We start from the raw sequence: 23,030 nt of genomic DNA, 5'->3' as shown, positions 1-23,030 counted from the left end.
TGGTAAAACGATGGGGACCGTAGACAGAGCCAAGGGGGTCTGGGAGGAGTTCGAGGGGGTGGTCAGGGGTCTCAATCCAATGGAGACAACCCTTTCTACCATATCAAATGCCAAAGGAGAGCGAACCTCCTGTGAAACCAATAAGGTTGGTCTCCCCGGGTCAGACAGAATCGGAGCCGGGCCAGAGGTGGACGGAGCTCCGAGGGAGGGAACCTGGCCTGACAAAGTGAGAGCCAATGAAAAAGGTTCCACTCCCTTAGATCCGACACCCAAGCTCTAGCTCCGAGAGTGGCTTGGATCCGAAACTCTCCAGGCAGCAGTCAGCGTTGAGGAAGCAGGTACCATCGGCGCCGACCCCCAGACTAAATCCAACTTAGGATCAGAGTACCCCGAACCCGAAGGTCGGATTGGAGAAGGAGAAATGGGCTGAAAGAAAGGAAGCGAGCTCCCCCCTCCAGAGGGAGGGGGGCTGGCAAGACCCCCATCTGGATCTATTTACGGGTAAATCGCCTCATCTTATCCAGATCCATAGCTGACAACGAGCTGGTGGACCAGAAAAGGCCATGGACTCTGACCTGGTGGGTTGGGGCACAGAGGCCAGAGCAGAGGTGAGTCATGGATCCGTGGTGTCTTACTCGGAGAAGCGAGGTCCAGGGACCTCTTTCTCTTTTCCCTCATCTTTGACTCTCTCTCCCTCTCTTCTGCTCCGCTACCACAGGCTTTGCTACATGAGGTTAAGTCCCAGCTTGGGAGGGAGGAGAGAGGAGGGAGAGGCAGCCACAGCAGCAGCTGTGACCGAAGCCAGAGACAAGGAAACAGAGTCAGGAGGAGGGAGAAGACCTTTGAGGGCCAACTCGGCCTTCCTATCCTTTAGGGTACGGGGGTTGAAGCCCGCACAAATACTACAGTCCACACTCAGGTGGGCCACGCCCAAGCACAAAACACACAGTGTGGCCATCCGCTGGTGATACTTATGGCCACACTCAGTGCAGTGCTTGAAAACAAGCTTTTCAGCCATACTCTACTTTAGATAGCTAACCTGAATAAAAAAGCAGGTTATTTCTAAATAACACACTCACCACACTAGTCTACAGAAAACACTGAGGGGGGAGGGGAAGCTACTACCTACACTACAGAGCAAACTACTCACCACACTCGTCTACAGAAAACACTGAGGGGGGAGAGGAAGCTACTACCTACACTACAGAACAAACTACTCTAAGTATCTAAAAACACTAACACTCGACGCACCAAGCAAGGGGAGGAGAAAGGGGACCTATACTAACACTAAGAGAGATTTAGAAATAATTATTTACTCACTAAGGTTTTAAACCCACTGACTAGTTGGAGCTCAGAAGACACGATGCTGAAGCAATTTGCGGCAAACGAGATCTGGGGATGGAAGGCAGTGGAGGTGTATTATGGGTAAGGGGAGGAGTTTGGAGCTCGGAGCTGATGCTAGTAAATGTTGCTGTCCAGTACGGATCCGTAACCCACAGGTTAAAGACCAAATGAAGTAAACTACTTTAGATAATAATAGTTTGGGTGATGCAATTAAAAACTGAAGATGTCTGCTTTTATGATCAAAAAACTGAATTAGTCAGAATAGTGTTTGGTAAGTGGAAGTAGTAAAAAATGGTGGGAAGAAGTGATAGAAAAAATAAAAAGAATAAGTGCTTTTTGGAAAACATTTAGGGTATTATTTAAAAAGAAAGTTATTTGGTCAATTCTGTTATTTTAGGTAAATAAGTGTATATATGTGTCAAAGTAAAAAAAAAAGGGGGGGGGGTCAAGACTGATCCCAGTAAAAGTGAGGATACTGTACCTGGAAGAAGAAAAGAGAGGGTTAGATTAATACATTTTGTTGTGCATATACCATCCTTGCACTTATATTGCGTGTTGAGATGTAGAAAAAACAGAAAAATAGCTTGTTTGGTGAAAGTTTGATGTATGGAGTAGGTTTGGGATAAAATGGATATAGAAAAAAGGGAAAACTTTATGAATGAGGTAGTTAAAGAATGTCATGGAAAAAATATTATTGAAATAAATACTGACAAATTTGAAAAATATAAAAGAATGGTATCATAAGGTGATGTGCATTTTTTTTTGTTGCATTAATCCTATGGAAGGTTTGGGAAATTAAATAGTTGAGGCTACAAGGAAAAGGAAGTCAAGATTTGCACATGCTAAGATGTGTCAGGATTTTTATGGAGACTATTAAATTACCTGTAAAGGGAAGTATGTTATGTAAGAGAAAGTGACATAGGCTGTATGTAAACTGCTGTATATAAAATGCAATCAAATTTTGTACCTACCATAAATGTAGATGTTCGAAGATCCACATTGCTGCAGTCCTTACACTTGGGTAGTCCGCTGTCCTCGGTCGGCCCGAATATCAAAGTATAAGGCTGACGTCGGTCAAGGCGCATTTGACTGACATCAGGACGTCAGGGTACAAATGCGCATGACCGACGTCATATCCTCAGTCTTTTCTTGCCCCAGATGTCAGAAGACCCTAAAAAGAAAGGTCACAACCAAAAGACAGCAAACAACCAACCAACCACCCTTGCACTAATAATATGTACAATATATATACAATATACACCATATTGACAAACCAACCCACACAACCGCCTCTAAGGAGGGAGGGTAAATTGGACTGCAGCAATGTGGATCTTCGAACATCTACATTTATGGTAGGTACAAAACTGTACTATGTTCTTCATCTCACATTGCTGCAGTCCTTACACTTGGGTAGAATCCCAAAGCAGAGGAAAGGGAGGATGGCAAAACTATAAAGAAGCAGGAGCTGCCAAAATGCCCTGCAAAATAGCAGTGGCAAAACCAGCCCTAGATTTAGAGTAAAGTGGAAGGTGATAATGCCTAGAGAAAGTATGCACTGAACTCCAAGTAGCTGCCTCCAAAATATCTTTAGTTGCCACCCCTTAAAAAGCTGTCAAGTGGCAGTAGCCCTAGTGGAATGAGGCCTAATCCCAGCTGGAATCTCCTTGCCATGATGGGAATAACAAAAGCAATGCAAAACCCAATCCACTTAGAAATAGTTTGTTTTGACACAGGCTTGCCCTGAGAACTCAAAGCAAAAGAAACAAATAACTGCTGAGACTGCCTGAACCCTTTAGTTCTGTCCAAATAATATCGCAACTGCCTGTGTACATCTAAAGTGTGCAAAATCTTTTCCCCTTTATTTTGGGGATTTGCATAAAAAGTAGGCAAATGAATAGTTTGGTTTAAAGCCACACTAGAAACCACTTTAGGCATAAAGGAAGGATTAGTGCGTAAGATACCCTATCCTTATGGAAAATTAAGAAAGGCTCAACGCCATAAGGGCCTGCAATTCAGAAACCCTTCTTGCAGAGGTAATGGCTAACAAAAAAGCAGTCTTCCATGATAAATATTTCAACTCGGTAGTAGCTGCAGGCTCAAAAGGTTGTAGAGTGAGTTTCTCCAACACAAAATTGAGATCCCAAGCAGGAGTAGGAGCTCTACGTGGGGGTCTTATATTCTTTGCCCCTCTAAGAAATTGCTTGAACAAAGGATGAGAAAACAATGGTGGGTCACAATCATAGTGAGCCGAAATTGCTGCAGCATGAACCTTAATAGAAGAGAAGGACAAACCCTTGTCCAATAACTCAGTAAGATATTGAAGAGCCACACTTAATTTAGGCTCAGAAACATCAAAATCATTTGCTGCACTCCAAAATAAAAATCTCTTCCATTTATCTGCGTACACTTTCCTTGTACTAGGCCTTCTAGCTTCCAAAATAACATTCAAAACTTGCTGTGGAAGTTGAGACCCATTATGGTTCAAAACAGAATATGCCAGGCTGTTAGGTGAAGAGAGTGAACCTTGACATTGAGCAAATGACTGTCCTCCTGAGACAACAGGTGTGGAATCGAAGGCAAAGGCCATGGAGGCTCCCGTACCAGACTTCTCAGTAATGGGTACCAATGCTGTCGAGGCCAATCTGGAGCTATCAAAATCATCCTTGGCTTGTCCTGTCTGGCCTTTAGTAGTACCTTTGGGAGGAGAGGCAGAGGTGGAAAGGCATACACATGAAGATTGCTCCAATTGAAAGAAAGAGCATCCACTTTCCAAGCTGTTGGATGAAACCTTTTCGTGCAAAACTTTGGCAGCTGGTGGTTTAGTGGAGAAGCGAACAGATCTATGTCTGGAGTTCCCCATGACACTGTCAATTTCTGAAATACATGAGGATCCAATTTCCACTCGTGGGGATCCATAATTCGTCTGCTCAACACATCTGCTAAGGAGTTCTGTGCTCGGCAGAAACCTTGCCTGAAGATTCAGCTGTAAACTGAGAGCAGTCTCCCACAAAATCATTGCTTGCCTGCATAGAGGATAAGAATGTGTTCCCCCTTGCTTGTTGATGTACCACATGACAGTTGTGTTGTCTGTTAGAATCAACACCTGCCCTGGAAGAAGTAAATCCTTGAAAGCTATTAATGCAAACTGGACTGCTAACATCTCCTTCAAGTTGATATGTAGATGTTGAAGTCTGGCAGGCCACTTGTCTTGTATCCACTTTCCATTCAGATGAGCTCCCCAAGCTTTGTCTGAGGCATCTGTCGTTAGAATCTGACTCGCCTCTGGCGGGTCACAGAGAGTCCCTTGTTTAGGTGACATTCCTGAGCCCACCACAACAATTCCTTTTGAATGCAAGGTATTATTTGAATGACAGTGTCCAGATCCTGGCAGTGCTGTGTCCATACATTTTTGAGATACCATTGTAGCTTCCTCATATGCAGTTTGGCATTGGGAAGCACCAGAATACAAGATGCCATGAACCCCAAGGCTTGAAGGACTGTCCTTGCAGTCAGCCTGGACTGATGAGACAATCGATGAAAGTAAAGGGAAAGATTCTTTTGTTTGTCCGGGGTCAAAAAGGCCATCTGAGATGCTGTATTCAGTCTTACACCCAGAAAGCACATGTCCTGAGAGGGTACTAGACTGGACTTTATTTCGTTCACAGAATACCCCAGGCATCTTAGCACTGCTATCACATATTCCAAATGATGAAGAAGCTCGTCCCTTCCTTGAGCCAGAATCAGGCAATCGTCCAAATAAGGATAGATCTGTATTCCTTTTAACCTGAGGAAAGCTATCACTGGAGCCAGAACTTTCGTGAACACTCTGGGCGCAGTAGATAAGCCAAAGGGCAATGCAGAGAATTGATAATGAGAAGTCCCAGCCAGCAGATACATCCTGCAACTCAGTCTGATAGGAACATGCAGGTAAGCCTCCTTGAGATCCAAAGTTACCATCCAATGATCTTTGCCCAGCAGAGGTAAAAGCTGTTGTAACGTCAACATTTTGAACTTGGGAATGTCCAGATAAGTGTTGAGGATAGATAAATCCAAAATTGGTCTCCACGTGTTCCCTTTCTTTGGTACTAGGAACAGGCGAGAATAAAATCCTAGGCCCACTTCTGGCATAGGGACCGGCTGTATGGCCCCTATTTGAAGTAACAGAGAAATTTGTTTGTGAGCCTCTATTCTTTGCTGAGGAGGAACGTCTGGCATGCCTTTGAAAGGAGGCAAGGTATGGAAATAAAACCTGTAACCGTGGTGTATGATATCCAATACCCATCTGTCTTGGGTAATTAAACTCCAATTTTCCTTGAAAAGTGCCAACCTTCCTCCCAAAGGTGCTGCCAGGCGAGAAGGCTCTGGCAGCTGAAAAGGTAGGTCATTGGGCCTGTTTACGAAAGGACTGACCCCTGCCCTCACCGAAGACTGTGCAGGTGAACTCCTGTTCTAGGCCTGAAAGAGCCTTGAGCTCTGCCCTACCACGTCTAGATCTACCCCTAGACTGGGAATCATAAGAAGGATCGTCCACCCCTTGGTAGGCCAATTTCTACTAAACTTGAGGCTGAACCTGCAAAAATCTTTAACAGTCTGCATAGACTTAGCCTTGTCTTCCATTTTCTTTAAGACTGCCTCAACAGGAGAACCAAACAACACATCAGATTGTAAAGGAGCATCTAAAATCCTTGTCTTAACATGGTCAGATAAATTCTGATCCCTCAGCCAGGCGTGCCTGCGAAGAACTGACAGTGGCAGCCACCCTAGGCGAGGCCTGTACAGCATCAAAACCACATTGCAAAGAATGCTTACCCACCTGTTCAGAAACATGTACTAAATCTTGTAACTCTTTACACTCAATACCTTCCGCCAGAGCATCTACCTTAGACTTCAATTGAGAAAGTAGATAGTTTTGATATTTCAACATGTGAAACTGGCAATTCAAAGCCCTCATAGCTAGGGTGGAAGAAGTATAAACTTTCTTTCCCCATCTATCCAAAGCCCTGGCCTCTTTATCTGGAGGAACCGGATTTTTGACAACAGAAGCCTTAACACCCTTAGGCCCCAGACTAACAGTTTCTGGGTCCGCCCTAGGACTCTTAAAAAGATACTTATGAGCTTCAGGCACCCTGTAGTACCTATCCGGTTTAACAGGAGCAGGAGGCAAAGAATCAGGATTAAGAGAAGCCTCTGCAAACACATCTTCCACAACATCCAGAACAGGAGGTATAGCCAAAGGCCTATGCTGGGGTAAAAACAAAAATTCCCTAAGCCTTTTCCTGGAATCAGAGAAGTCCTGACCTTCCCACTTAAAATGCTCCCTCATGGAATGAAGAGTCTCTGAAAAAGAAAAATCCTCAGGAGGAGAAGCAGAAGGAGTAGAATCATCCACATCAGAATCAGAATAAGGAGAATACTCCTGCAAGTCTTCAGCCGAAGACTCTGAAACATCCGAAGCCTGCTCAAAACTCCCTAGCTCAGGTTCCACCCTAGGTCTCTTATCAGGAGGGGGCAAAGAACCTCTAATCAAAGTAATCAAATCTTCCGCCATTTTAAGCATATGCTTCTTGGGCACAGATCCTGAAGAACTAGGGGTGACACCAACTGAAGCTAAACCTGGCCTACCTCTGGGAGAAGCCTTGGAAACAGAAGGAGAGGGCCTAACCACCCTAGGAAGGGAGGGGAGTACAGTAACCTGAGAAGCCCCTTCAGCCTGACCTGCCTCCTGAGAGGCCACATCCTGCAATAATAAAGTCTCTCCCTGGGACTCCAGAGAAACCTCCGGTGGAACCACCGGCTCCACAGACACCTCTAAAGAACCGGCGTCCGGTACGGACGGCTCTTCTAGTCTAGGCTTAGCTGCTTTGTCCTTGCGCTTCTTCGAAGAAGCGGGCGTCGGAACATCCGACGGCATTTTATAATTGCACCGCTTCCCGAAAACTAACCTGGCACAATCTAACCTTCTCTTAATAGTGCGCTTATTGAATCTAGCACAAGAGCGACACCCAACAACGTCGTGCTCAGGCCCTAAACAAGGAATACACAAAGTATGATAATCTCTATGCGGTATCTGTTTCCCACAAGAAATACAGTTATTCACTTTTTCTGACATCCGGTAAACCACTGAGGCAAGAAAAAACTAAAATATTCCCCACGGGTACTTAGCCAACTTTGACTCGGTCTGAAACTCCAATTGAAAAATTTCAGAACGCCACTTGCAACGCTGCTTCTGCATCGGACCATGCGGCAAAAAAGACTGAGGATATGACGTCGGTCATGCGCATTTGTACCCTGACGTCCTGATGTCAGTCAAATGCGCCTTGACCGACGTCAGCCTTATACTTTGATATTCGGGCCGACCGAGGACAGCGGACTACCCAAGTGTAAGGACTGCAGCAATGTGAGATGAAGAACATCAGCAGTATGCTTTTTTTTTTTTTTTAGGATGTGAAAGAAAAAAAGTCTGGGACTATGCAGGTACAGAAAATATTCTTATAAGCGTAAAAAGCATAAAATGTGAACTTGAATATGGTTTTGCACAGATATTATGGTAAAGAATATGCTGATATTAGGGAAGGAAATGCTAAAAGGATGTTTCGGGTGATACTGGAAATTTGGAATGAAAGATTAAGAAATTTTATTTAATAAAAGATGGTCTCTTGCAGACATGTTAGAAGGGATAAGATTTTGGTTGTGGAAAAAAGGGGTGGGGGTAATAATGATGTTTTGTATTCTGGTAGATTGGGAAGGAATTATATCTCTGTGTATGTACAATGTATATATTCAAAATATTACAACCATTGTAAATGTCATATACAAACATTAAATTGTTGTAAAATTGCATAAAGTTATGTAATCAGTATGTGTAGGTTATATATAAAAATAACTTCTTAGATAGGTATCATGGGATCTTTTACATCCACCTGAGCTACCACCAACTCAGACAGAACCACACTTAACCATCTCACCTGAAGGACAACACATTCAAGAGAGCAGCACCTCCCAATGCTGCACTGACATGTCAGCAATCTAATGACCTGGAGTGAAAACAGAACCCACAGCCATCTGCTCCTTCTGGTAGCAAAAGACAGTATGCTACTGTTAACCTCCTAACTCTGACATTTCTGTTCTTGCCTTAATTATAAAATCTACTGTGAGGTTTTAACAAATTTACTATTCAACCTCTGCATATCTTTCTTCTACTCTAACATTAGACCTGTATATGTAAGCTGATTTGAGTTCAGTAACCTAAAAGTTTACCGAGCTTCACCCATTTTATTATCGCATCTTGTTTTACCATCTGTTCCCAAATGCTCGGTTCTTCATCCTTTCTTTCAAAAAGTAAGATTACTTAGGATGAATTAGATAGTGTGGTTAAAGTACTAAAAGAGGGCTCTGCACAGGGAAACGCTTTATATTTTTTTAAGGTCTAAATTCCTTAAGAATAAAGCCATGCTTAATAGTTTTTAGTATATAATGATACACAGAAAGATTTCCAGATTTCTTTCCTCAATATTCTCAAATGCCCACACATGATCCAATATTTTTTAATCTGGCTCTATAACTATCATTCCCTTCCATTTAGGTACATATTCTGAGTCCTGAAGCAAAACACATTAATCTAAGTTAAATGGTAGTACGTTTCCAAATCTGGTAGCCCCAAATAATACTGTTCATTTGTTAGTATTAGTTTCCCCCCAGTTTTCTTTTTCTCTATTCCAAATCTCCTTAATTTCCTTTGTCATATTCTTCCATATCCGATCTCTCAAATGATGCATATAAGCCTGACCTACATAACGAGCCAACAGGACCAAAAACATCTTAATGGTTTGTACCTTACTATCAACATCCAACAACAATTTCTACAGTCTTACCATCCTGATGATCTTCTAAACATTTTCTTTAGCTGCTTGCATCTCAATCAAATTCCCAAGCATCTCATCTTGCCATTACCTCATTAAAAAGGTAAAGTTCTTTGTCAAGTCAAGTGGCAGGCCATAATTCAATACTACAGCCTTTGATTATAGGTTCATAGGTGTGTACCAGGCTAATAACCCTGGGGCCTTTACAAGCCTAGCCATAGGATTACCCTGACATTGTGCCACCCGACCTTAGTTCCCAGTGCCTCTCTCAAGTAGAGTCACTGGAGTGATCCCCGGGGTGAATTTTCCATTTCTCATCAACTCATTGAGATTTCTCTTGAACAGGGCCAGTGAGGTGCTTCTGCTTGACATGCATGGGAAGTCTATTCCATAGCATGGGCAGTCTATGGGTTATGAACCTGTCCCTCCAGCATGTTCTTTTGATTGTGGTAACGAGGTTGATGTCTGTGGAGTGTGTGGTGCGGAGGGATTGGTATTTCTTTAGATGTAGCATTTCTAGCAGAGCTAGGTCAGACATGGCTTTGTAAATCAAGCAGACATCTCCTCTAAAAAGGCGACATGAGACATAGAACAGTTCGGAGTTTTTTTTGAGTCTGTCCATATAGGAAAAGTGTTTAAGGCCTAGGATCCTCTTTGTGAGGTACTTTTGTAGCCTCTCCAGTTGTTGCAGGTGTCTAGTGAGGTACATGCCAAATGCGGCATTGTACTCTATGATTGGCCTAATGAGGGAATAGTAGAGGGAGACAATGAACTCTTTCTTCCGAGATGCAAAACCCTTAGTAATGAGATGTGCCACACAGAAAGACTTTGACCACAGTGGCAATGTGGTGGTCAAAAGAGAGGTTGCGGTCAAACTGTGTTCCCATATCTCTTTTAACGCCTTCTGTGTTCAGTGGACTACCATCGATGTGGTAATTCAAGGGAACCAGGTTTTTCCCAAGGGGGATGATGACACATTTTTTTGGCATTGAGCTTAGGGCCACGGTTCTGACACCAGTCGTTAGTCTCAGTGAGGCCTTTCTGTAGGATGTCAACATCACTTGGGGAGTTAATAATAGCTCTCAACTTGCAATAGTCTCCGAACTTTGGCAGCTAGAGTCCCTTTGTGTTGGCTTGGACTTCAGAAAAGTAGATATCAAACAGGAGAGGACCCAGGACCAAACTCTGTAGGACTCCACTCATGACTGGTCTGCAGTCTGACTTGGGAGTCAGCTACTGTGAGTTCTGTGAGCCAGTCTGCAACCCATCTAGTGATATAGGAGTTGATGCCTAGTTTAGTGAGTTTTTCTATGACTCCTTACTGTGGAATGGTATCAAAGGCCTTGGCCAGATCAAGGTAGGCGGTATGAACCCACCTTGCCTTCATCCACAGCTCTGGTGACTGACTCAGAGAAGTCGACCAAGTTGAGCAGGCATGATCTACCCTTCACAAAACAAAACTGTGTAGGATCCACAGCTTGGAAATTCCCTATACCCTTGTTTGTTAGGTCCATGATGATGCATTCCCACAGTTTTTCATATCAGACTCGTCAGGCTAATGGGGTGATAGTTCCCAGGGTCCGTAGTCCCCCCTTTGTGGAGAGAGATGACTAACAGTGAGCCATTTGGTAATGACAAACCTGAAGTGAGGCTGTGATTGAATAGGGCACACAGGTGAGGTGCCAATTCACTCTGTAGTTCATACAGAACACAGCCAGGGATAGTCAGGTCCCACAGAAGCTCTATTCATGGCCTTGGACAGTGCTGTTTTAACCTGTACAGCAGTAGTACTGGGTGCCTGGCAATCTACTGGTATTGTGATTGGTCCTTTTGGGGTGGAGGGGGGGTAAAGTTGGCACTGAATCTGTTGGCCAGTATACAGGCAATATCTGTTGGCTCGGTGTAGGAGTTACCATTGTGCAGTAGCCAAGAGCAAATCTGGGTATTGCCATGGAGATTCTATACATAACTATTGAAGGCCTTGTGGTTGTCTTTACTATCTGCTGCAATTCTGTTTTCATAGCTAGCTTTAGAGGATTTGATGAGGGATCTCAACTTTTTGTGGAGGCTGATAATGGAGTTTTTCCAGTCTTTGGACTTTACCTTATTTTGCATCAGTTTCCTCCTTCTGATGTAGAGTTTGTTTATGGCAGGAGACCACCAGATTAGCTTCCTTTTTTTGGAGGAGAGCGTCTTGGTTCTATTGGGTATGGTGAGATCCAGGCATTTGTGTACGTGTTTGTACAGTGCATTGGTGTAAGATTCAGTGGTCATGCAACTATTCTCCATTTGCAAGGGCGCCGTGAAGTTAGCCATCTCTGTTTTTAGGAGCCCAAAGTTAGCTTTGGAGAGGTGTTTCATGGTGGTTACCTTTGCGGAGGGGATGGGAAGGATGTGGATTTCCAAGGTGATTAGTTTTTAGTTAATCTAACCAGGGAGGAATTGACTATTGGTGTAGAGCAACAGTCACCCATGTTAGTAATGACCAGGTCAAGGCTGTTGCTACCTCTAGTGGAGGTAAGAACGAGCTGGTCCAGGGCACTGGAATTAATGAATTCCAGGAAATGTTGGGCAAGTGTATTGGTACATGCGTTTTCCCAGTTAATGGAGGGGTAGCTGAAGTCAACCAGTATGAGTGTGTTAGGTTGGACCCTAATATTATCCAGGGTGCTTAGGAATGTGGAGTGCGAGTCTTGGGAAATGGTTGGGGACCTATAGCAGGCAACGACCTGAAATCTGTGTCTTACCCAACATAAGCTGCACCTGAAATTTCTCAGATGTGTTATGTTGGGCTACCAGTCTGGAGGTGCACGCATCCGTTATGAATATTGAAACACCACCATATTTGGAGCTTCAGTCCAAGTTCTGGGGCAGAAAGGTGTGGAATGAGTTATGGCCTGGTAGTGCAGGGGTGCTTTCTGCTGCCTTGAACCAGGTTTCTGTTACAACACAAATGTCGATGTTCTCCATTTTAAGGAGTGCTTTGAGCAAGTGCATTTTGAGATTTAGATTTCTAGCGTTGAGCAGCATGACCCTCGTATTGCATTTGTTTGTAGCTGTTATAGTGGTAATTTGGTCTTTGGAACACCGCCTAAAAAAGGCACTATAGGGGTGGCAAGAGCCTTGGCCAGTATCCGGAAGCCCAGGGGTGATAGATGCAGGCCATCTCTGGCAAAGCATCGAGGTCTGTTAATCATGTCATCCCAGGCAGACAGATACTGGATCACCTTAAAATGATACCAGAAACTTAGGCAATTGTTGAAATTAATCATTTTCTGCTTGTACTGTGGCATCATTCTGGGTGATGGTAGGATGCTGCTCAGGGCTAGGGTCATACCCGCTTAGGCTACATAATCTGAGAGCTCCTCTATGTCTCTTTTCATGTAGTCCAGGAAAGTATGTCTCAGGTCATTCACACCCACATATATACAATGACAGTGTCATATTTGTAACTGTTGTTGAGGGACCAGAGTACAATGGTGGATCCTAGCGCCTGACAGGCAGGTGACTTACTTTCTCCTTATTCAACCTAGTGAGTGGGACATCACTGTGCCTCACTATCGAGTCACCTATGAATAGTGTGTCGGGCATGCTGTTTTGCCTTAGGGGCTTTGGTTGAGTGGCACACTGTTTAAGAGAGTTGTGCGTCTCCTGATTAGTGTTGTGGTGGTCTAGTGCATTTCTGCCTTGGAGGTCTCTGCTGTTTGGGTAGATTTTTATTGAGAGCCTCCTCGAAGGTGGGTGTGTGGTTTGTGTTTTTATGTAAAGGCAGTGCTGGTGTGTGTTCTGGAGGGATATGTGTTCTATTTGGTGTGGTGCAACTGTTGACCTTCTCCTCTTGACCAGCTATTCCAGTCTTGGCTGGAGAGTGTGTGCCTTCCAATTTAGATATATAAGTGCATCTCTCGCACAAGTCTGAGTGTTGGGAGGTAAGAGGAGAGGGTAGTCAGTGTACAGGAGGCAGTTGCTACATTGCCTCAGGATGCCAAAGTTCACTAGGTTAATAGGAGAAAGCACAGGGAACTGACCTTTAGACATGCCTGGAAAGGTGGGCATTAAGTACTGGTGCCGTTTCCTTGTAGAACATTTAGTGCTGGTAGCACTTTTGTGTGCTACAATAATTGCTACAAGAAGTCTGGTAAAGTGCTAAACTAATAAGCTAGTAAAAGTGTAGGAGAAGAGAGAACTAGCAGATCTAAGGGAAAAATTGAAGAACAGACTTTGGCACTACTCAGAAGCTTCTACTCAGAAGCTTACAAACAGTCCTGGATACAGCAAATCTGTATCTGGACTAGACTAGTTGCAGGAAAGGCAGGGAACAAGCTTAGATTTTTTTTCAGAAAGCAGCTAAAACAACATTAAAAACAATTGAAAGTGCAGTGCAAGCTAACACACTTGAGTGTGTAGCAGTTTTAAAAGCAAATACAGTTTAAATAAATGCAATTTATTCAAAATGTATTCTGAGCCAAACTTTACTCAGTTAAAAAGTGAAAAAAAATATACTTACCAGCTTTTTTTTTTTTTGTTAGTGAAGTGCAAAGGGAGACAGGAGGAGCAGAAGATAATTCAAGGTTAAGAACCTAAGTGGGTTGGCCTTCTCAAATACTCTCTCTGTATTAGGTAGAATAAACACTAGACTAGGAGGAGTGTCCCAGATCAAATTTACAGTAGGGGTGGGCAACTACAAAGCCACCAACTATAACACCACCACAGGAATAGGGTGGATGGGAGGGAGAAAACCAATTTCAGAGCAGATCAGAAAACAATGCCAGCAAATATATATAATTCAATTAAGCAAAAATTAAGAGTGCAGAACTCTGAGCTAAAAAATAGTTTGTTTGAGAAGCACTCTTCAGTCAGAACACAAGGAGATTCTAAATGGCATCTATACGATTCATTTACTTTACATACTGGTATACTAGTAAAATATTTTAATTTAATTTTTATACCATATTCTGGACTGGTAACATAATATTATGTCACCTACAAAGAGAGTTATTTTCTGAAGAGAATGTCTCCATTTATAGCAAATTGTATTTGATTTTCCTTACATCTCTGGATAATAGATCTTAATGCATACCAAATAGTAACATGAAAATGGACACTCCTGCCTAATTACTCCCATAAAGCTAAATGCTTTGAATAGCTCACCACCACACTAACCTAGAATGAGCTCCTCCGTAGATGTTAAGTATTAATGTTGTCCAGGTCTGTGAAGCCCAAATGCACAAAAGATCTCTATCAAAATAGTTTTGGTCTCTAACCTGTTAACACTGGTATGTTATTATTATCCTATACATCCCTTTGAGTTGCCAGCCCTGACGCACAACCTTCAACGAAGGTGCGCTCATTCACACAGGTCTCCACACAGAAGACATTCTAGCTGAGAATCGAACGGGACAACGTCTTACTGTGAGGCGACAGCGCTACCGCAGCACAACCACCTCAGTATAATCATAAGGGTTCTATTAATGTTGCCAAAAGTTTGCCTACCTTATATAAAACCACAACAATCCAGATCTATTATTCTTGCCAATTTATTTACCATTCTTTTTGCCAGAATTATAACAGTTTGTAACCATGACTCAGAATCAAAATAGGTTTGCATTACCTTGGATTCAGAGAATCTTTCCCAAGTCAAAAGCACATCTCCACCTAGAGAAATGCTATTAAAAAGTATTATACAGTCATTTATTATCTCATGTTCCTTCTTTTTCCATGCTTCCATTGCAATTCCATCCTTTTAGGCATGCTAACTATATTCTGTTTTTTGTTAGCACCTCTCTTTCTGCATCCCAAAACTAAGGAAGTTGTAATTGAAAAATGTTGCCATTGCTGGTGTGCTAGTATCAACCATCTTGTTTATATAATGTCCAGTAACAGTTTAACATAACATTCACAATGTTTCCTACATCTGCTTTTACCATGACATTCTTATATTTCCTTGATTTTAGTTATCCTTTCAAACTTTTGTTACTTCAAATGTTGAGCCAGCAATCTCGTTGCTCTAAGACATTATAAACTTATAAACAATATTTGCTTTAAAAACTATTGCTGTATGTTCACTCATATTTTCTATGTATTCCTACATGGGCATTCCAGCTTCTTTCAATTGGTCTTTGACCCATTGTATTCCACTTATTCTTTTTCACCTTTGTAAATCTCTTACTTAAGCCCCCTAAATATCTATTGCAACTGGCATTCCATATCTCATTTGGTTTCACTGTGATCACTTTTCTAGTCTTTAAATTACAATTCTCCCAATCCTTTGCAAGCTCTTTACTACTTAGACTCAAACTTAATAAGATTTCATTTAAAGGTTGATCTACGCAACCATTAAATAGCTTCCTTTCCAGAAGAAACCGAAATAAGGGAAAATGCCATTCTTCTTGATTTCAGTAGAGTATTTTACCTGCTCACAAAACGTAATTGGTATAGGGTGCATAGTCTGGTGCTATTCAAAAGATGCAGTTTTGTGGTACTGTTTCAACAGGTACCATCCATCTAATGTCGCACATGAACCATCTAATGTTGTATATGAACCATATTTCCCTAAAAAGTGTAAATTATAATGCATACAGTCTTACTTCTGTTACATTAGATAAGTCCACATATATGCATATATTTCTATATCTGCCTTTATCATGCTCCTGTACTCTATGAAGTCTTGGCCTTTCAAAAATACCTTCCTTATTTCCTTTAGTGTTCCAGTTTCCAGCCACTACCATACATCCTTAATGAAACAGAAGTTCGCCCATATTTTTCCTATTTTGTCTCAGTGATTTAAGTGGAACCAATATGCAGCCAGTAATTTTTACACCCCATCAGCAGCCTCTTAAAACTATAAATCTTCCTTGCCTACTCTTCATGGGCTCTTCAATCTTTATTCCAATTCCCTTTTTAAATTAATATCAAACCCTTTTATTTTGATCACTTTGTATTACAACGAAGGTACCCACCTTGTTCTGTTTTTTTTTCTTTTCATCAACTCATTAATGTTCCAGAATAAGTCAAATTGTGATACAGTGGATATAAAAAGTTTACACACCCCTGTTAAAATGCCAGGTTTTATGATATAAAAAATGAAACCAAAATAAATCATTTCAAAACTTTTTCCACCTTTAATGTGACCTATAACCTGTACAATTCAAGTGAAAAACAAATCAGTTAGGGGAAAAATATAAAAAAATAAACATACAATAAGCTGGTTGCATAAGTGTGCACACCCTTAAACTAATAATTTGAAGCACCTTTTGATTTAATGGCAGCATTCACTTTTCTTGGATACACAAATGCCATCAATTAAAAAGACTCTGATTAACCCCAAATAAAGCTGAGCTGTCCTAGTATGATTTTCCTGACATTTACTCAGTTGCCTGCTAAAGCAAAAGTCATGGTTCGCAGAGAGTTTTCAAAGCATCAAAGGGATCTCATTGCTGAAAAGGTATCATTCAGAAGGGTACAAACAAAATTTCCATGGCACTGGATATACCATGGAACACAGTGAAGACAATCAAAAAGTGGAGAAAATATGGGACAACATTGACTTGGCAAATAGAACTGGACGTCCCTCCAAAATTGATGAGAAGACCAAATGAAAACTGGTCAGGGAGGCTGCCAAGAGACCTACAGCAACACTGAAGGAGCTCCAGGAATTTATGGCAAGTACTGGTTTTGTACTATATGTGACAACAATCTCCAGTATTCTCCACATGTCTGGGCTTATGGGGTAGGCTTGCAAGATGGAAGCTTTTTCTTACACAGAAAAACATCCAGGGCCAGCTAAAATTTGCAAAATAATACATAAAGTATCCCAAAAGGATTTGGGAATATGTGTTATGGTCTGATGAGACCAAGGTTGAACTACTTGGCCACAATTCCAAAAGGTACGCTTGGTGCAAAAACAACACTTTGCATTACCAAAAGAACACCATCCCCACGGTGAAGCATGGTGGTGGCAGTACCATGCTTTGGGGTTGCTTTTCTTCAGCTGTAACTGGGGCTTTAGTTAATGTGGAGGTAATTATGAGTAGTTCCAAATACCAGTCACTTTTGACCCAAAACCTTCCGGTGTTTGATATAAAACTGAAGAGGATTTTCAGCTTTCATCATGACAATGACCCCAAGCATACATCCAAATCAACAAAAGAATGGCTTCTCCAAAAGAAAATTAAAATTTTGGAGTGGCTCAGCCAGAGCCCAGACCTAAATCCAATAGAAAATCTGTGGGGTGACCTGAAGAGGGCTGTGCACAAAAAGTACCCTCGCAATCTGACGGATTTGGAGTGCTTCTGCAAGGAAGAGTGGGCAAGTCAAGATGTGCCATGTTGACAGACTCCTAACCAGGGAGACTCAATGCTGTAATTAAATCAAAAGGTGCTTCAACAAAGTATTAGTTTAAGGGTGTGCACACTTGTGCAACCAGCGTAATGTACGTTTTTTATTTTTTCCCCTAACGGATTTGTTTTTCAATTGTATTGTACAGGTTATAGGTCACATTTAAGGTGGGAAAAGTTTTGAAATTATTTATTTTGGTCTCATTTTTTTACATCACATAAAAACTGGCATTTTAACAGGGGTGAGTAAACTTTTTACATCCACTATATTTGAAAGTTTAGGCTATTCTAAAAGGTACATGTATACTCTTTGTTGGTCAAGCATTTACAGGATGTCTCTCTCCATCAGGGATATTGTTTTCTAACCATGGGTGAATTTCTGATTCTCTATCTACTGGTCCAGATTATGCTTAAATTGGTTTACAGAAAAAGTCTGCTTCATATGGATGGAAAGCCTGTTCCTGACGAGCGATTCTCTGAGACATATACTGGTCCCACCATGTCCTATATGTCGCAAGCACAAGTCTTTAGATTGAGTACTTCTGATGGTATTTGGTCTGCAGGCATACATAACCTTCATCAGAATGGGATCCAAGGATCCCTTGTCTGACATCCCTAGTAAGTTTTAGTGGTTATGACAACCTCCATCAACATTTAATTTAGTTTTGGAACCCTCATAAATCCGAAACACTACATTTATCCAGTTCTCTAGAAAGCAAAATATCTCCAGAATGTTTCTCATCAACTCCATCTAAGTCTGTCAAATGCTTTTTGCATGTCAAGCCTTTACGGTCATTTGTCTTTTTGTTGTCTACTGCATTTCTCTGAATCATTTGAGTTTTACTTAATTGTCAAATGTTTGCATGTCCTCTATAAATCCAAAGTAATCCTGGTCTAATATTGTTCATAGGTTCATAGGTTCATACTAGGCTATCTGCCCTAGGGCATTTATAAGCCTAGCCAGAGTATGTGTGGCTTTCACCACCCCTTAGGATGAGAATACTATACCCATTAATTTGCTGTGCCTCTGTCCAGCAGTGATACAGAGATGATTCCCGGGGTAAACCTACGATCTCCCATCCACTCGTCAAGATTTCTCTTGAACAGAGTCAGTGAGGGGCTCTGCCTCACATGGACTGGGATTCTGTTCCATAGTGTAGGGAGTCTCTGGGTGATGAATCTGTCCCTCCAGCACGTCCTATTTATATCCGTGTTGAGGTTTAAGTCTCTTGCTCTCGTGGCTCTGGTGGATTTGGATTTTTTGAGGTGGAGCATGTCCATTAATTCCGGGTTGGACATGGCCTTGTATGTCAGGCACAGATCACCTCTGAGCAGACGGTATGCTACTGAATAGAGCTGGAGTTTCTTCAGTCGGGCATCGTATGACATATGTTTGAGCCCCTTTATCCTTTTGGTGAGGAACTTTTGGGGTCTTTCCAACTGCTGCAGGTGTCGGGTAAGGTACATTCCGAATGGGGCGTTTTACTCAATCATTGGTCTGATAAATGAAGAGTACAGGGGTACAATGACCTCTCCTGATCTGGATGCGAATCCCTTCATGATCAGGTGGGCAATGTAGAAGGTCTTCCTAACCACTTTGGCAATGTGAGTGTCAAAAGAGAGGTTACTGTCAACTTGGGTCCCCAGGTCCCTGATAACTTCTTCAGTGTTTAATGGATTACCACCTATGTGGTAATTAGGGGTTACCTTGTTTTTCCCAAAGGGTATGACTGTACATTTTTTGGCATTTAGCTTAAGGCCATGGCTCTGGCACCAGTTATCCATTTCTATGAGACCTTTCTGGAGGATGTCTGTGTCTGATGGAGTGTCAGTTATGGTGCCCAGTTTGCAGTCATCTGCAAATTTTGTCAACCACAATCCCCCTATGTTTGCCTGCACTTCAGAAAAATAAATGCCGAACAAGAGGGGCCCAGGACTGAGCCCTGTGGGACACCTCGTGACCGGCTTAGAGTCTGACATGGCACCAGCAACTCTAACCCTGTGTGTTCTGTCCTTGAGCCAGTTTGCAACCCATCTTGTGACATATGGGTTTACATCTAAGCTGGTGAGCTTTTCTATGATGCCCGAGTGGGGTATTGTGTCAACGCTTTTGCTAGGTCAAGGTAGGCTGTGTGAACTGCCTTGCCCTCATCAATGGCTTTAGTGACTGTTTCGAAAAAGTCGACCAAGTTCAAGAGGCAGGATCTGCCCTTGACAAAGCCAAATTGGGTAGGATCCAGTGTCTGTAGGTCCCCAATGTCTTTATTTATGAGTTCCATTATGATCCTCTCCATAGCTTTGCAGACAAGGCTCGTCAAGCTTATGGGGCGGTAATTTCCAGGGTCCGTAGAAGCACCACCTTTGTGGAGTGGGACCACAGGTGCCGTACGCCATTCTTTGGGTACGTATCCTGTAGTAAGGCTAAGATTAAACAGCAGCCTTATGTGTGGGTTTAGTTCCTCATTGAGTTCGTGTAGCACACATCCGGGGACACCGTCCGGTCCCATTGATGCTGTGTTTTTTGCTTTAGAGAGAGCAGCTCTCACTTGGGTATCTGAGATGTTTGGGAGGCTAGACTCTGGTGGGATAGATATTTCTCCTTTTGGGGAGAAATTTGCACTGAACCTGTCTGCCAGTATGTTGGCAATGTCTGTGGGTTCAGTGATTTTTTTCATTTTGGACTATTTCTGAGCATATCTGGGAGTTTCCACCCAGGTTTCTAACATAGCTAAAGAAGGCTTTATGATTGTCTTTTGTGTCATTAGCGATTTTTCTCTCAAAGTTGGCCTTGGATGATTTTATGAGTGATCGTAGTTTTTTGCTAGTATTGATCAGAGATGCCTTCCCATTTAAGGATTTTGCTCTGTCATTTAGTAGCTTTCTCCTCTTGTTGTAGAGTTTGTTTATGGCTGGAGTCCACCAGACCGGCGCCTGCCTTTGGTGGAAAGGGTCTTGATTTTATTAGGGATTGCTTGATCCATACATTCCTGGAGGTGCTCGTAGAAGGCATTTGTAAGGGTTTCAGCAGCGTGGGTTGTGGTTTGCACTGGCTCGGGGGCCTTGAAGGATACCACTCCAGTCTTAAGAAGTGTGAAGTTTGCTTTTGAGAAGTTCTTCACTGTGGTCTTTTTTGCTGGGGGTGGGGGCGGGATGTGGATCTCCAGTGAGATTAATTTATGGTCTGATCTCACCAATGAGGGATATACTTCCGGTGTGGAGCATTTTGTCCCCATGTTTGTGATGATCAGGTCTAGTATATTTTCTCCTCTTGTGGGAATGGTGACTAGTTGTTCCATAGCATTTGAGTTTATGAACTCAAGGAACCTTTTGTTAATCTCGTTGCTACAACGGATACAAATTTATAATCATAGTTAAGAATTGATATAGGTGTCTGACCCTGGATCTAAGGGATCTCTCTCCCGTCCTTCAGGACCAGTACAGCCCTTACGCCGTAAGGCAGGTACCTTCCTACAAGCTAGAAGAATTTAATGTCATCAGGTGGGTGGCTAACTGGCTCACTTGCAGGACCCTCAAAGTCAAAATAGGCATCTCCACCTCTGACAGCAGACCGGTCACTAGTGGAGTTCCCCAGGGATCTGTCCTGGGACCCTACTGCTTGGCATCTATTTCTCAGAGGTACAGGCAAAGACAAAAGGCCTGTGGCTGACCAAGTTTGCTGACAACTGTAAGTTAGGTGCTATCATTGACTCCTCAAAAGATGTTAACATACTGCAAGAGGGTCTCACAGCAACTAATGAATGGTGCCAAAGGCATGGTCTCAAGCTAAATGCAAAAAATGTGTCATCATACCATTCGGCAAAAACATTACCCCTACTGATTACCACATCAACGGCAACACCCTAAGAACACAACCTGTGGTGAGAGACCTGGGAACTCAGGTAGATAACCTCACATTTAACCATCATGTAGAGGTAGTGGTCAGAAAAGCATTTTACTTGGTTCATCTCATAAGTAAAGGGCTTGCATCCAGAAAAAAGGAGGTTATTACCTGTCTACACTCCTCCCTCATTAGACCAATAATTGAATATAATGCCCTGTTTGGGATGTACCTCTCCAAACATTTGCACCAACTAGAAAGGCAACTGAAATACCTCACAAAGTGAATCCATGGCCACCAACACCTGTCCTATACAGACAGGCTCAAATCACCATCACTCTACTCGGTATCGTACAGATAGCTTAGGGGTGATCTGTGTCTCGCCTACAAGGCAATCTCAGACCCTGCCCTACTAGAGATGCTCCATATCCCTCCTCATGCACCACCCACTCAACTGAACCTAATATGTGACATTAACAAAACCTGCTGGAGAGACAGGTTTGTCTTCCAGAGGATGCCACATGCCTGGAATAGACTTCCCACACACATCAAACACAGCACCACGCTAAGCCTCTTCAAGCAAAATGATGATGAGTGGATGGGAAACCACAAATTTGTCCCAGGGGTTCCACCTGTGTCCCTAATTGACAGGGGTGACAGATGCTGACTAAGGTTTCTTTTTGGGGATAAACTCTTGGCTAGGCTTGTAAGGGACCCAAGCCATTAGGCCTAGTAACCTACTAGACCAGTTAACAAACAGTATGTTAGAAACTAATGTACTACCTGTTCCTGAAGATACACTGATGGATGACGATAATGTATTCCTTGGCCTGTAGAAGGGGCAAAGGGGATGTTAGCTCCTTCAAGGGGAAGCAGACTACTTGAGGAATGTCTGTTTCATACAAAAGGACAGTTGAACAAAGATGGCATGCAGTACTGGAGAAGTTTTTAAAAAAACGAAAGAAAATGTGTCGCTATAAAGAGGCATACATCTATTACAGCATACTAAAATCAGAGAACATGAAATGCTCTCTTATCCATGAGCAGAATACCGAAAACAAGAAAAAGGGAAGTCCACTTTGTTTCACAGAGTCTCACGCAGAGAGGAATATGTTGGCTGCGCTAGGACCACCTGAAATGAAAAAAGGTTGACATTTTTCACCCTCCTGCCAACTACTAGGTATATTTCTGAATGATCCTGGCACAGCATTTTAATATTAGGCTTTTATGACTTAAGGAAAAAAAAAATGTATAAGACACTGTACTTACCTACTGAAACCATAGCTGCACAGCTCTGTACCATCACTTCTCTGTACATTTCCTCATCATGTTTTCTTAACTTCTTCCACTCCCCTTTGGGGAAAGTAACATCCTGAAAAGTTTCCGGAACCTGAAAAAGACATGCATGTTTTAACTTTTCTTTAATCGCACACAGACAGACCCACACACAGACAGACCCACACACAGACAGACCCACACACAGACAGACCCACACACAGACAGACCCACACACAGACAGACCCACACACAGACAGACCCACACACAGACAGACCCACACACAGACAGACCCACACACAGACAGACTGTTTTGCAGCACAAACACTAGTTTTGCAGCACAAACTTAATACGTGCTACCATCTTCTTCATTTAGT

General features: G+C 42.6%; 1 protein-coding gene across 1 annotated transcript in view; it reads right to left on the bottom strand.

Moving 5' to 3' along the window:
- Positions 1 to 23,030, bottom strand: part of LOC122814381 — a 498,155-nt gene that overhangs the window by 345,137 nt on the left and 129,988 nt on the right. The window contains exon 4 of the mRNA XM_044086965.1: positions 22,647 to 22,767. Within this exon, the coding sequence (XP_043942900.1) occupies positions 22,647 to 22,767 (121 nt within the window). The remainder of the gene's footprint in view (positions 1 to 22,646; positions 22,768 to 23,030) is intronic.

Source organism: Protopterus annectens, chromosome 10.part0 (genome assembly GCF_019279795.1).
Source record: "Protopterus annectens isolate FY-2018-M chromosome 10.part0, PAN1.0, whole genome shotgun sequence".
In the NCBI taxonomy this organism is placed as follows: domain Eukaryota; kingdom Metazoa; phylum Chordata; order Ceratodontiformes; family Protopteridae; genus Protopterus; species Protopterus annectens.
The sequence above is the reverse complement of the archived record's forward strand: the minus strand, read 5'-3'. Positions and strand labels throughout refer to the sequence as shown.